At 34.0% G+C, this 16,028-nt stretch overlaps 1 protein-coding gene across 21 annotated transcripts in view; it reads left to right on the plus strand.

The window, feature by feature from the left end:
- Phf21a (PHD finger protein 21A) overlaps positions 1–16,028 on the plus strand; it is a 188,582-nt gene that overhangs the window by 23,585 nt on the left and 148,969 nt on the right. For 15 of the 21 annotated variants that reach the window (XM_078046147.1, XM_078046144.1, XM_078046140.1 and 12 more), the window contains 3 exons: positions 7,595–7,635; positions 9,291–9,402; positions 15,826–15,970. In XM_078046147.1, the coding sequence (XP_077902273.1) occupies positions 15,917–15,970 (54 nt within the window). In that variant the 5' untranslated portion in view covers positions 7,595–7,635; positions 9,291–9,402; positions 15,826–15,916. The remainder of the gene's footprint in view (positions 1–7,594; positions 7,636–9,290; positions 9,403–15,825; positions 15,971–16,028) is intronic. The other 6 variants (XM_078046131.1, XM_078046135.1, XM_078046137.1 and 3 more) reach the window with 1 other exon arrangement.

Consider the following 16,028-nt stretch of genomic DNA (forward strand, 5'->3'; position numbering starts at 1 on the left):
CAAGGTGCTCTAATTTTTGTTTATTTAGTTTTGTTTGTCCTCAGCAGCTTGTATTTGTTATCCTCTGTTATCCGTTTGTCTGGAAGTACTCTGATTTTTCTTGTCTATCACTGCAGCAGGAATTTTCTTCTGTGTTTAAAAGCAAAGATTGTAGTGTACTTAAAGCTGCATCAGGGGAGGAGTTTTTGTTTTATGTGTGTTTCTTTGGATAAACTTCTGACTGTAGTTGGGTTTATTGTGCTTTAGTTTTTAAAAATTTGGCTATTCTAATCTTCCCTGAATTTATTTTTGCATGAGGTATTTAATCTCCAACAATTCACTGATTTCTTCTCTGCATGTTGATGCTATTTAATAAAATTTTCTTATTCTTTTTTAGCTTCGTTTTTTTCTTGTATATTTTCTTAATCTCGTGTTTACCAGTGACCTTCCTAAATGACTTATTTGAATTATCTTTGTGCTCTGGAGTCATAGGAATTTGGGATTATTATCCCATTTCTGAGCGAACAATTCCCAGTAGTTGCAGTTAGTGCAATAGAAAGGGTTTTCACAGATGCAGTACTGGGCATTCATCCTCCTCCTTGGTGCTTATGCTTTATGCTCAGAACTCCCATTAGTGTTAATAGGAGGCACTTGCTTAAATCCCTATACACCAAGATAAGCCCAAAACTCTTTTATAATGCCTTGTAGATACTGAGTTGTTTTTTTTGTTGTTGTTGATGGCAAGAATTTTGGTGTTGAGATTAACTGACTATTAAAATAGAATTTGAGTTGTCTTGGGATATGGAATGATTTATTTATTTATTTATTTATTTTTAATATTTTTTTAAGTTGTCAGTGGACCTTTATTTATTGATTGATACATGGTGCTGAAAATTGAACCCAGTGCCTCACACATGCTAGGCAAGCGCTCTGCCTCTGAGCCACAACCCCAGCCCTGGAATGATTTATTAAGTCTGATATGTAATTAAGAAGTTTTCATTATGATTAAACTCAAAACATTTACAGTTTTGTGAGCTGTAGAAGTTTGTGAATGGGGATTTTTGTACTTTAGCATGACGAAGCAAGATTTCTTCCTTCCGTTTACTTCTGCTACTCCTCAACTACAGAAGAAATGATTTTGACGGTTTTTGTATGTGTTGTAAGAGGACTTGGTAACTTTTTTTTTTTTTTTAAACTTAATAAGTTTTCTCACCATTACTCTGTCAGCTTGTGTGGCTTATATTTTTCAAGCATATAGAAGTTAATGTGTACTGCTGGTAAAGTATTAGGTAATCACTGTTTACTATACCTGCCTGGGAATTGTAGATTTTTATTACTTTCATTTATTTATATATAGTCTAATGGGAGGATTTCTAGATTGAGAGCAGTAAACGTGGCTGAGCTTTGTCTCTCATTATCTTTGTAGATTTTGGCTAGTCATCTAGACTTCTTGGAATTTTGTTACTCTGTGAAATGAAGGTGTGGATCTTGTACTCTGAAGTGTCCCTTCTAGTTTTAGGCTATGTAAGGTCCCTTTCTTGAAGGTACTAAAGGAAGTTGTATATTATAAGGCACTGGTTCCTAATCCTAGCTCCCCATCAGAATCTTCTAGGGGAGTTAAACAACAACAGCAACAACATCAAAACCCCCGAATATTTGAGCTCCAAATTAGATATAATGAATTCAAAATCTTTAAGGGTAGGACCTGTGAATCTGTATTTTTGAAGTTTACTTGTCATTTTGATTTAGGATAGAGAAATACTTGTAGGAGGCATTATCTCTACTCAAGTGAGAGTGTGGGGGAGATAAATCATATAGGTTAGAATATGAGGCATTGTGTAGTTAAATTCTTAAATGAATGAGAAAGATATATTTGCTGGGAGTTTTAAGAAAGGGAAAAATGGAGAATTAAGTATGGTTAGTGAAGATCTTTATCAATTAGTGAATCTTAATCAGGACTATAATGTCCAGGTCAGATTTGGATAGTTAGAAGTTAAAAGGATATTCTTGTTAGGAGTGAAATTTTGGAGGAGAGAAACTTTTTTTTCCCCCTCTAGTACTGGGGATTAAACCTAGGACATGTTAGGCAAGTGCTCTATCACTGAGCTCCATTCCCAAAGCTTTTTATTATTTTTATTATGAGACAGGGTCTTACTGAGTTGCCTAGGCAGGCCTCATAACTGCAATCTGAGGAGAACGATTTTGATTACAATGTTAGTCTTTATTCTACTTTGGCAACTGCTGTAGATTTCCTAAACATTTGAGAGAGTGAGGCACAAAGTTATTTGGAGGAAGAGAGAGTATTCTGGCTAGAAAGAAAAGCAAATTGAAGAAGAGTCCTGAGTAGGGAACTTGACCTGGAATGTCTGAAGTATAGAGAAGAAGCCATTGCTGCCGGAGCAGATTTAACATGGGGAGATGGGAATGTTGAGAGTGCAGAAGCCAAATCACTTAGTTCCTGTGGGCCATAAAGGGCTTCATCTTTCTCTGAGTATGATGGGGAAGTACTGGAAGATTTAGAGCTGAGTAACAAGATCTGACTTGGACTTTGAAAAGATTGCTCTAGATGCTGTGAAATAGGCTTTATAAAAGCTGGATTGTTAAGGTAGAAGCAGGCAGCCAGTTGGGAGGTCATGGTCTTAATCAAGGATAAAGATCATGGTGAGTTGGACCAAAGAGGTGGTAGTGGAGTTGTCACAAGAGGTCAAAGTAGGTATGTTTTGAAGGTAGAGGCAACATGGTTAGCTGTTGGACTGGATATGGGGATGTGGAAACAAAAGGAATCCATGGTGACCTTAATATTCTTTGCCTGAAAGATTGGAGTTACCATTTATTGAGTATGAGAATGAGCCTGAGGAGGTAATAGATAAGTGGTTTAGTTTTGGGTTTTTGGAGCTTGAGGATACATCTTTAGCAAATGTTGAGTGAGGCATTGTGTATGAGAGATTGGAATTCAGGGGTGTGATCTGGACTGTAGATAAAAATATGAGACTTGCCACTGTAGCTGGAGACTGGGTGAAGTCACTGAAGGGGAAGAGATCCAAGAACTGAGCCCTAGGGCAATGAGGAGGAACCAGCAAAAGAAAACTGAGGATGAGCAGAGAGATTAGGAAGAAAATTAGATGGTGTCCTGGGAGTCAGAAGAAGAAAAGGTTTTAAAAAGGGAAGAATGATCAAATTGGTCAAATAATACTTGAAATAAGAACTGAGACTTGACTTAGTAGATACGGCAACAGGGCAGTCATTGGTGATCTTGACAATGGAGGGAAGCAAAGATCTAGTGGAATGGGTTCAATAGAGAGCTGGAGGAGAGGAATTCAAGGATGGTCAATCAGTTTTAGGATGAAATGATGATTCAGTAATGACAAGGTGAAAATTGGTGTTTCATGAAAGTAAAGGGAGAAGTACTAGAGGGATGCTTATGGGAGGGCAAGAGGGATGGGGACAGAGGGATGGTTGTGAGATTAGGCCTAAAGGGTGGGATTCTACTTTTTCTTCTAATCACTTACCTACATTTAAATTTATTTCAAACTTACTATATTTTCTGTTGGAAGTTGGGTAGGGCAGGTAAAAAGAAGTTAAGCCTATGGAATATGAAGCTTAGTTATTGGACTACTGTCAGCTTGGCATAGTGGGGAAGGAAAAGAGATTGAATATTCTGGGTAAGGTGACATTTTAAAGTGCCTTTGAATGACAATTATCTGTGCTATTCTAGTCCCTTATCAAAATTTATGATTGAGCACAGGCTATAAACTTAATTGTTTGAAATTTGTAGTGAGGTGAATTAAATTTTAACCTAATTTAAAACATGATCTAGTGTTAAACTTTTTTTCTGCAAAATTTGTTTATTGCAAAGGTTTTAGATACTTTATAAAAGATACTTGGGAAGTGGTTTTTAATCTTCCATTTATTTAAAATATTAAAAATTTTATAACCATGTCAGAAATATGAACCATTTGTTTGTCAGCTCTGATTAAAGCAGGGTAGTTCTGGAGAGGTAAATGATCTTTTTTAAATTTTTAAAAATTTAAAAATTTTTTTTGTAAAAAATTGTGTGAAGTTATGTTAGCAAATAATATTTATAAATAAAAATGTTTTGTATTTTTCAAGAACATTTCTCTATTAAAAATTTTTAAAAAATATAAAAGTTTTTTTTTTCCTTTGAATTACTAGGTATTGAACCCAGGGGTTCATGAATGAGAGGCAGCAGCCCCAGCACCAAATATAAAATTTTGAACTACTTCATTTATAAATGTGAAACATATTGTAAGAAGCAGATTAATACACTTCTAGTCTTCTTAACATGAAGAAATCAAACTTGCATTTTAGACACTTTTTGCATGAGTAGTGTAAAAACTAGAGTCTAATTTACATATAAATCCTATGTTTTGTTGCTCAATCCTATTAAATTATAGAAATTAAATCCTTGCCTTTTTTTTTATCTAAATGGTAGTCAATTAATAATCAGTCTTTAGAAGAAACACTGAGTTCTGATGCACAGTGTTTAAGAATTGCTAGTCTAAATATAATTCTTCTTGCAAATCTGATTGAAGCTGTGGACCATCTTCCCTAATAACTACCTAGGCTCATACATATAGAATTTAGCATCTAGTACCCATAGAGTTGACAGACCCTTCTAAAGCTCACTCTTGGGATCCTTTAAGCATAAAGGATTTCAGGTTTAAAACTTGCCCTAGATAGCTTACTTATATGATAAAAAAACAAACAAACAAAAAAACCAACTTAACATGAAAACTTCACCAGAAGTTTTCCAGCGTTTATTGTCCTTTGTTTCTTAGAAGAGTTAACTTACACAGATGTTTAAGAGAAAGGTCTAAGAGAAAATAAGCTCAGTCAAAAGAATCTCAGGATCCGTAAGCTCTCCTCTAGCTCTGCTGCCAACTAGCTGAGTGACCTTTGAGGAAGTTACTTAACCTTCTCAGGCTTTGCTTTCCTATGTGGTTTCTGTAGTCCTTATAAGTAGTTTTATTAATAGTTTCACGATATGGCTTCACGGTATCATGGTAAAATTCTTTAGTTTAGAATTGGCTGTGCTACGGAATTTTGGTGAAAAGGCCCTTCAGATAAGATATTCATACGTTGTGCTGCCTTTTGCTGAATGACTTTTCAGAAGAGTGTATGTGATCCTGCTTTCTCAAATGCTCAGTAGATAGAAACTGAAATGCTGACATTTCGTGATCACTCTGTTTTCACATATTTTATATACTCTTGAGTGTATGAGCCTTTGTTAATTTTTTTTGTTTGTTTGTTTGCAATTATCATGTCCAATTCTGTGGCTTTGTGGCTTGCTTTTTCACTCTCTTAATGGTGTTTTTTTTTTTCCTTATGAACAGAAGTTCTTAATTTTATTTTAGTTCAATTTATCAGTCTTTTCCTTTTTACTATACTTAAAGTTGGTAATATTTTACTTTCTTAGTTGACAATTTGTATTAAAAGTTTTAGAAAATTATTTATTTACAAATAGTGCTATGGGAAATTGATGCATAAGAAAGTTTTCCCTATTCTGAAAGAACTAACAAGAAAATCCTAATAGGGAAGATAAGCCTGCAGCCCACAGTTTAAATGTCCAATCATTTAATTGATTTTAACATTTATCGAGCGAATACAATGTGTCCCTATTTCAGGTATTTTTTTGAGTGATACAGAATCCTGTAGGTAACCATAATGTTAAGAATCCACTTTTTAATATCTGTACCATTCTACAGACTTTTGTATGATTTTTATTTTGGTTGGGAGTCATTCTAATCTTGGTGATTAAAATTGTTATTTGGTCAAATCTGAGAACTTTTATTAAAGAGCTACTGCTAAAGAAAAGGCAGGATAGAACAGTAAATGGAATTTCTCATGAAAATGAATGCCAACTCTATGAATTGGGGCCCTTTTAAATATTTTTGCTGTATGTTTGATATGACTGTGCATGATTAAACAAAGGTTTATTATCTGGGTGATGTGAGGATCTTTTGAAATACCCCTGAGTAAATGAGATACTACTGGAGTAACGTAAGTCAACAAATATACTGTGTTTAAGGTACAAGGAAGACTGAGCATGGCTTGTGGAATTTATGTAATTTAATGATAAATGTTAATGGCAAAGTTTTGATTTTTGTTTCCTGATATTGGATTAGGATCTTAAAACCTTGCTTTTTGGTGGGGGATGGGGTTGTGGCTCAGTAGTAGAGCCCTCCCCTAGCATGCAGGAGGCACTGGGTTCAATCCTCAGCACAACATAAATGTAAAATAAAGATATTGTGTCCACCTAAAACGTAAAAATAAATATTAAAAAAAAACCCACAACAACCTTGCTTTTCTTTCTGGCTTTGTTAGTGAGTAGATATGTGGCATGGAAAAATTGCTTTTGTGTATGTGGCTTACAATCTAAAGTGGTGAGACATTTCAGAATGTGAATGTGAAGTTTTAAATTCTCTTATTGTTTACATGCAAATTTATAATTTTATACATTGTACAATGCCATGAATTTTAAAGCCTTATATAAAGCAAATTTATTTCAATATTAATTGGAAAAATTACTTTTTAAGTGAACCAAACTAAGGACTAATGATGTTAAGTTTAATTTGTTAACATAAAGCAACAAACAACAAAAGTCATTTGTTGGGGATGAGGGTGTAGTTGTAGGTTCTTTAGTGGTGGGGTATTTTATTTCTTTGTCTCTCTTAGGAGAGGAAAATTATCAACTATACTTGACCCTTCAATACTACATTGGGCCTGAACTGCCTGTGTCTACTTACAAGAAGATTTGTGACAGTTTGAAAAAATTCACAGTTGAACCGCACACACACCCTAGAAATGTTGAAGATAAAATTTAAAATATCTATCATAAATGCATATATGTAGAAAATAATCTATTTTATCATCCTTTAGAAAATAAACACAAATTTATTATAAAAGTTAAAATTTACCAAACTTACAGACGTACATGATGCCATTCAGTTGAGAAAAATGTTAATATAAAGATGCAGTATTAAATTGTAACTGCAAAAAAGTAACCATAGTTCTACTGCATGCTTATAATAATTTCGTAGGGCCCTCCTGTTATTCTTGGGCGGTATATAAACTCAAGTGTTGGGAGTATCTGCTGAGAATGCTGCATGACACCAATCATCTCTGTGAGAGCTGCTCATCTCCAGTAAATTGCATATTTTGTGGTTATTACTTATTTTCACTGTTTTTCATTACATATATAAAACATGTTAACTCTTTATGTTATTGGTAAGGCTTCTGGTCAATAGCAGGCTATTATTGATTGTTAAGTTTTTGAGGAGTAGAAAGTTGTACTGGAATGTGTGTGTGCATGTAATGGCAGGTTGTGCCTCTAATCTCCCACATTGTTCCAGGATCAACTGTACTTACTTTTTCTTGTCTTAAAAAGTTATGGTAAAATGGAGATTTAACTGCTCGTGAGTTCTTTCTTTGTTGTAAAACAACTTACTTTTTTCTTTTGGTTCTTAACATTTAGAGACTTGTATTTGTTTCAGTTCTTCTTAAAATCAGATAGAAATCTTTCAGTCTTCGGCTTTTGATAGCGTGTTCTAAATCTGTGTTTGTAGTCTAATTCCATTTTTTCCTTCTCTTTCAGGGGGCTAAAGAGCTGAAAGAGAGCTACTTTCCCCAAAATCGGTAAGTATGTTTATTAGGCGCAGGTATCAAGTACTTGATGCTAGCTGGATAGTAATTCACATAATCTTTTTCTTTTTTCTTTCTTTTATTTTCCTTTCTTTCTTTCTTTCTTTCTTTCCTTTCTTTCTTTCCTTTCTTTCTTTCTTTCTTTCTTTCTTTCTTTCTTTCTTTCTTTCCTTTCTTTCTTTCCTTTCTTTCTTTCTTTCCTTTCTTTCCTTCCTTCCTTCCTTCCTTCCTTCCTTCCTTCCTTTCTTTCTTTCTTTCCTTTCTTTCTTTCTTGTAAAGAAAATCTTTTCCTCAGAAATGAAACTTTACTGTTTGAACTGAGTGAAAGTGAATTTTTGTTTAATTTCATATAAACAAAATGCATTTGTGTTTCTAATAATACTACTATTTGAAAATCTTTTCCAATGTAAAGTTCCCCTTGTCTAAAAATGCCCTTAATGTACTAGTTACGGCTGAGAATCCAAAAGTTGGGAAATTGAAAAGTTAAGTTTCCCATTGTGTTTTATATTACTTAACATGCTGTTAAATTTGATGGCCTTAGTATATGTGTAAAATTGCTAGGTTAATATGACTGTGGGAGCCTTGACTTTGAAATTTAGAACTCAGTGTTTATATTCTTAAACAGTATTAGATTGGCTTCATGTCTGATATTATGTTTTTAGTGTGTTTGTATACTTCTTAAAGAGGAAGAACTAAAAAAAAAAAAAAAGAGAATTATATCAGTGTGGGACATACAGGCAAACACATTTTTTCCTAAGATCTACTTTAGTACATTTTTTAATGGCATAATTCATCATGTTTAATCATTTCTTTGAATGTCTAATTCAAGATCACAGATTGCCCAGGGCAGTCTAGTGACTAAGCATCAAACAAATACTAACTTTATTTGGAGAGTGTGTATTATGAAAAAAATGATATTAAAACACGATAGTTGGAATAGTGAAGTCCTCTAATGAAGAACTACTTTTTTTTGATCCTCTCAATAGTAATTTTTTTAAAAAATATTTTTAGTTGTAGATGTACACAATACCTTTAATTTATTTATCTTTATGTGGTGCTGAGGATCAAGTGCTCTATCATGGAGCCACAACCCCAGCCCTCAATAGTCATTTGACTCAGTGGTAAAATAGATATTGTAGATAGTTGGTTAAGCCTTTCTTTTGATAATTTATGGCCCTTGAGGTGTCTTTCTTACTTTTTAGGGATTGGATTTTAACATGAAAGGAAGACACTTGAACTAGCAAATCTTGCATTTTACTCTCTTATAATTCTACTCTCATTTCTCTCATGGAACCTTTTTAAATAAACAAACAAAATTCTATGGACTTTTACTTTGTGTCATGATAGATTCTTAGAATCTAGAATCTTAAAGAGGGGCCTTTAAGGGTCTTCTCTTCCAGACTTTTGCCCTCTGTGGCAATTTCTTTGCCTATATCCCTGACATGTTGTTAATTGATCTAGTTTCATATTGAATACTTCATTTAAAAAAAAGTAGGTCATATTTTCTATGATGTATTCTGAGGAATTCTAGTTCCACAGAAACTGAATAAATATTATTGAGGTGGGTCTGGGGTGGGAAAAGGGTTCTGTGGTCAAATAATTTGGGAAATGCTGCCTTAAACAAAGTTAAACAGGTTTCTTTACTACAGGACTTCTCAGAACCTTTAATATGCTAATGTGCATTGTGAATCTCCAAGAGGGGGATATGATATGCAGCATTCTTGAATACTTCTAATGACAGGGAGCTCACTACCTCATAAGGTAACCCATTCCTTTTTTGTACAGCTCTAATCCTTAGTCTTCCTTATATTGATCTGAAATCTATCTCCCGTAACGTCTACTTCTGTTAAGTATTTATTGGTTATGCTGAGACCACTACACCCTCCTTGTGTTATCTTTTGTATAGTACATATTTATAAGTTGCTGGCCAAGTTTGTCTGGACAGTTATTATTTTTTATATATCATTAACTAACATTCAAGTAAATGTGGCAACCAGTTCTAAAATCAGCCTTATTTTCACTATTCTCTTGTACATTACTCTCCAGCTTTCCTTGATTTCTGTAAAGAAAGATGGGAACTGGAAGACTATGTGTGTGCAGGTAGCCTGGGGCCCAGAAGGAGCACTGATGGTGAAGAGAGGTGTGGACACTGTGACAGACCTTTGTTTTGTGTGTGGCAGTGATATGAACTGTGTGGGTGTTCCTGTTTTAAAAATGAGGTCTGCTCTTTCTCCAAAAATCCAAACAAAGAAGGAAAGATGGATAATAGCAAAGAAACATAATTAAATAATTAGGAAACTACTATTTAATAATTTGGAAACAAATAGCTTCGGTGATTTTTGTCAACAGCTATTTTTGAGTATAACCAAATTGCCAGATTCAAAGGTAGGTAGCCTATAAAATCAGGGTTGCCAAGTTCTTATGCACATTTTCTTTTGACCTCTGGAATGTCACATAAGAAATACTACCGTGAAAATAACTCAGCATGGGTTGAAAATTTGCTAAATGATAAGAAGACAAAATTACATTAATTTTTGTCAGTTTTTTATTTATGTTAATAAAGATTAGAATTTTCAATAAATACTTTTTTATTTTTTCAACTGGGGATTAAACCCAGGGTCACTTAACCACTGAGCCACATACCAGCCCTTTTTAATATTTTTTTTAGAGACAGGGTTTCCACTAAGTTGCTGAGGCTGGCTTTGAACTTGAGATCCTCCAGCCTCTCTCAACCTCCTGAGCTGCTGGGATTACAGGTGTGCGCTATCATAAGAGCTTTAGTTAAAAACTTTTAAAAGACTTACTATTTTTAGCATTCATGTTAAGTCTTAGCATCATTAGTTAATGGTCAAAGATACTATTTTATTTTGCTGCATGTTAAATACATAGTATTTTTTTGCATAATTGAAATCTGATATCTGGATATTAGGCATGGGGCAAGATGTAAGGCTGCATAGATCTGTCAAGGCTTCCTGCTTTTTCCTTTTTTAAAAAGTTAAGCTGTCTTTAAACATTGCATCTAAGAATATACAAAAGAGCAGAGGAGTTTTAAACAAAATAAATGCATGGTACAGGGAACATATAGCTGACTGTTTTTAGGGACAGCCTGGGGGCATACAGAATGTGTTTTGACATATTATACATACATGGAGTTATAACTTCTCATTTTTGTGGTTGTACATAATGTGGAGTTTCATTGGTGGTGTATTCATGTATGAACATAGGAAAGTTTTGTCCAGCTCATTCTACTGATGGACTTACTCTTTAAAGTAACCTTTGGTTGACCAGTCAAATTTTGATTGGAAAAAGACATGTCAATTTAGAAATTTAAAATAATTCTTAGCAGTAAAATCAGAATTTTATAGTTTTTTTATAGTTATTAGAATCGTAATAAGAGACTTAGAAGTCATATAGATCTCTAAGCAAAACTATTCAGAAAAATAGTTAGAAGCCCCTTTCTCAGAAAATTCGGTGTTAGAAAAGCCTGCAGCCTAATAGAAATAACTTTGTAGTAAGAAGTGTTTTTTTGTTTTTTTTGGTACCAGTGATCTTCAGCTCTATTATGTATTTTTTAATTTAGAGACAAGGCCTCACTGAGTTGCTTAGCACCTCTGTGTTGCTGAGGCTGGCTTTGAACTCATGATCCTCCTACCTTAGCCTCCCGAGCTGCTGGGATTATAGGTGTGCACCACCATACCCGGCAAGAAGTTTTATTAGAAAGTTTGAGTGTGAAGAAAAGAGTTAAATATGTTAAGACTGTCATAACATTTTATAGTTTACAGAGGACTTTTCATAAAATTTCACTTATTTAAACCTCACAATAATCCTCCTGTGAATAGGTAGTATTTTCTTGATTTACAAGCAAATGAACAAACCCTTGAGGATAAAAGTTGTCACACAAGGAGTTTGGAATTAGTTTTTTTGGGGGGATAATAAATGTTCTTTCTAGGTGACACAGTTGCCCTTTTTAGTGATATTTGATTATTACTTTTGTTTGTTTTGGAGGATTTTTATTTATTTGTGTAATCTGGTTTTATGCTCTGTTTTTTGTTATTTGAAAACAAGAAGCTATTAAGTATCCCAGTGGTTTGAGGTATATAGTTTTTTTTTGTTTTGTTTTGGTATTAGGGATTTAACCCAGGGCTGCTAAACCACTGAGATATATCTTCAGTCCTTTTTATTTTTATTTTTTTTTGAGACAGGGTCTCACTAAATTGCTGAGGCTGGCCTCAAATTTGTAATCCTCCTGCCTCAGCCTCCTGAGTTGCTGGGATTACAGTGTGTACCACTGTGCCCAGCTGGGGTATATTGTTTTGAAGATTGCAAATGTTTGTATGTGTTCTGGGCAAGTGCCCTTGCTAATGATAGTATGCAGAGTTCTTGGTTGGTGAAAGGCATTGTACCTGAATACAATATGTCTATTACTATTTGGTCAATCGGTTTATGGTCACCTTGCTTGGAGCAATTGGTTTGTTGTCTGTAACTTATAAATCACTTATTTTAGGGCTGGGGATGTGGCTCAAGTGGTAGCATGCTCGCCTGGCATGCGTGCGGCCCGGGTTCGATCCTCAGCACCACATACAAACAAAGATGTTGTGCCTTCCGAAAACTAAAAAATAAATATTAAAAAAATCCTCTCTCTCTCTCTCTTAAATCAATCAATCAATCAATCAATCAATCACTTATTTTACATTTTAGAATTTATTTATTTATTTATTGGAGGCAGGGTCTTGCTGAGTTGCTCAGGCTGGCCTTAAGTTTGCAGTACTCCTGCCTTAGCCTCCTGAATAGCAGGGATTACAGTCAGATACCACCCTGCCAGGCAGTGCCTTCTTTTGATGCTATAAGTTGCCCCCAAACAGTGTTCAGATGATGGCTGCATAAATTGTTTAAGATCCCAAAATATTTTTTAGAGGATTCAACATGTGCTTGCCTTGTCTTTGTAAACTGTAAATATATGTGTTATTTGTTCTTTTAGACGGAGACCAATCTCTTAAAATTACTATCCAGAAATGGACCCTTCTGAAGGATTTTAAGTGAATCCTTTAAAAGTTTTTCTATAACTAGTTTACTACTTTTTTAACCCTTCATTTTATTTTAAAATAAAATGGGTAATTGGCATTTAGAGTTCTTGCCAACTAAAACTTCATGCTTTTGTATGTCTCTCGTAGGTAGACAATAGTCTGATGTCGGAAGTAAAAGCTGTCAGCTCCTCATTAACTTGAGTTGCAGTCTTATTATCGTGCAAGGCACTCTTTGACATTTAGAGTCTCCAGGTTAAGACTGGGTTTTGTTTTTTTCTTTTTCAGAGCATTTTGTTTGATCAGTGTAACATTTTCTGGTGCTTATCAATCCTCACCTAATTTTTTCTTATTTAAAAATAAGTGCATTTTTTTATGGAAAAATTCAAAAATACTAATACCTCCGAAGTAGAAAGTAAATAACTATCAGTGTTATCACCTAAAAATTTCATTAGCAAATTGTGAAGTATTGTCTGACACACATTGTAGCTAGTTAAGTATTATCATGTTTACAGCTCTTCTTCAGCTTGATGGACAAAATTTACATTTCTATGACTGTTGAAGATGAATGTTTTTTTATGTGTGTTGGTCATTCTTATTTCTTCTTTTATGAATTCCTTTTCCATAGATTTTTATTGCTAATTTATGAGTTCCCTTACTATATAAACAATATTAACCCTTTGGCATGTATAGGTTCTCCACGTTTTTTAACCTGTTTCCATAGTTTATATGAGTTCAGTTGAGCTATGGTGTTGTGTGTTGCCACCAGAATAATAAAATATGCCTTTCTATTTTTTGAAGTACTTATTCAACTTCAAGGTGATTCTCAATTTTATTATAAGGGATCAGTTTTCAAAAATTAAAACTGCATACTGTTTTCATGAACTATAATGTATGTTAAGAATTTGAATAGGGAGATTAGTATTTAAAATTAAAGTGTACAATTATATTTTAGTTTTAGATGAACACAGTACCTTTATTTTACTTACTTTTATGTGGTGCTGAGGATCAAACCCAGAGCCTCATACATGCTAGGCCAGCGCTCTACCACTGAGCTCCAGCTCCAGCCCCAAAGTGTACAGTTTTAACATTAGCAGTTGTTTATAAAGTAAGTGTACATGACAACAACAGAAACCTTGGTCTGAGTAACTTAATCATTTTGATATTTATTTATTTACTTATTGCAGTTCCAAAGATAATAAATAGCTAAAATACCCATCAAAATATTTGTTTATCAAAATATCTCCTTTTTTAAGTTAACCCTCCTAAATTCACTTCCTTTATGATTTTTTTTTTTGTTTAAAGTATCATTGTACAGTAAATCTTTTCTAGCCTCCACAAACCTAACTTTGAAGGAATTTTGGACTTTAGGATTTTTTTTCCTTTTTGAGATTAGAGTATATTGATATCATGTAACATGGCATATAAACCGAGAGGAGAGAGTGCCACTGATGCTTTAAGCCTAGTAAAATTAAGAAAATATGAAAAGTAATATTCCTAATATAATATAATTAATGACTGTGTCAGTGTTTTTTTAAATATATATTTTTTAGTTGTAGATGGACACAATTCCTTTATTTTATTTTTATGTGGTGCCAGGGATCAAATCCAGTGCCTCATTCATGCTAGGCAAGCGTTCTACCACTGAGCCACAGCCCTGGCTCCAGTCTGGTCAGTTTTCTGAGTTGAATGTGGTCTTTATTCATAGGTAAATAATTTTTAGAAAACATGAAGACCATGAATCTCATTGTATTGGTGTGAAGTAGTGGCTCTTCTAGCTTCTTGTTTATTCCCTTCCTCAGTTCGAAAAAGCTATTCAAGCATCAAATTTTATAAGTGCAAAGAAGAGCAGAGATTTGAAGTCAGGGTTAAAAAATGTATTCAGACTCGTATGAAGACAGGAATGGTGTAAATATACTTTGTATACAACCAGAGATATGAAAAATTGTGCTCTGTGTGTAATATAAAAAAAAGAATAAATTTGACCCACCCAAATGTATTATGCCCCCCCCAAAATAAAACACCTACTTTTGCTTTGGCAAAGAACCCCAAATCATGTCTAAGGCACATTTTTTAAAAAATATATATTTTTTAGTTGTAAATGGACACAATATCTTTATTTAATTTTTACCTAGTGCCTCACATGTGCTAGGCAATTGCACTATCACTAAGCTACAACCCCAGCCCCCTAAGGATTAAGGATTAAGAAGGTTAGGCTGGGTGTCATGTTTGGGTTTACAAGTCTAGATTTTTGACATTATCTCCACATGTAGTTATACATGTAGTCAGAGATGCACTGGCAAGTGTGAAGAGAGGATGATGTTCACTATGAAGCCAGAAGCACATTCTGTTAGCTGCCCATCTCCAATGCTACATACAGCAGTATCTCCCATAATACACCCATCATAATTTTATGGATAGCACAGATTGTATAGATAAATACAGTGCAAAGTACCTATACTATGTCATATTATTGTATTTAACTTATTAAATTTAAATGTTTAAATTATATCAGAACTCCCATTTTTATTTTATTTTATTTTATTTTTTTAAAGAATTTAACCTTTATTTATTTATTGTTGTCGTTTTTTTTAATGTGATTCTGAGGATTGAACTCAGGGCCTCACCTATCCTAGGCAGCCGCTCTACCTCTGAGCCACAACCCCAGCCCTTAATTTCTTTATTTTTAAAATAAGAGTAGTAAGAGCCTAACCAAATGAAAATACCCTAGTTTTCTTTAACTTGTTAGGAACGCAGCTCTCCAGTGTACTCTTTGTGATGCTTAAAAATGTGTGATCATGTTTTGTGTCTCTTTTCTAAGGACAGTGTATTCTGGATGATGATGGTTTCTAGGGAGGAAGTGATGTTACTCAGTTCTGTGCTTAGTAGGTAGTATGTAAAACAGTGCTTAGTTTGTAGTGGGTGGTTATGTTTCCATGACCATGACTTTTTGTTATTTTTCTTTTCTTAGTTATTTAAAGTATTCTCTAGAGGAATGCTCAAAAGAATAAAACCCAGAAATGTTTGATACTGAATTGTTTTAGAGAAAAATCTGGGATTTTTCTCCCTCTGTTAAAAAATCAAATATTTGGGGGCTCATATTTAACAGGAATATGTTCTTTATTCCCAATTAATGATCCATAACATTTTATGATTTGTACAGCTGCATCAAGAAGAAGAGTTTGTTATTTTAAACAGAGGCTGAAGAACTATAGAATTAGCAGACATAAGAGAAAGTGTGGAGAAGGTAGAGAATGGAGTTGCAGACTCTACAGGAGGCTCTTAAAGTGGAAATTCAGGTTCACCAGGTACGTTGTGTTGTTGGCTTCTCCTACATTGGGCATTAAATTATGACTAAGATTAGTA

This window comes from Ictidomys tridecemlineatus, chromosome 4 (assembly GCF_052094955.1).
Source record: "Ictidomys tridecemlineatus isolate mIctTri1 chromosome 4, mIctTri1.hap1, whole genome shotgun sequence".
NCBI lineage: Eukaryota > Metazoa > Chordata > Mammalia > Rodentia > Sciuridae > Ictidomys > Ictidomys tridecemlineatus.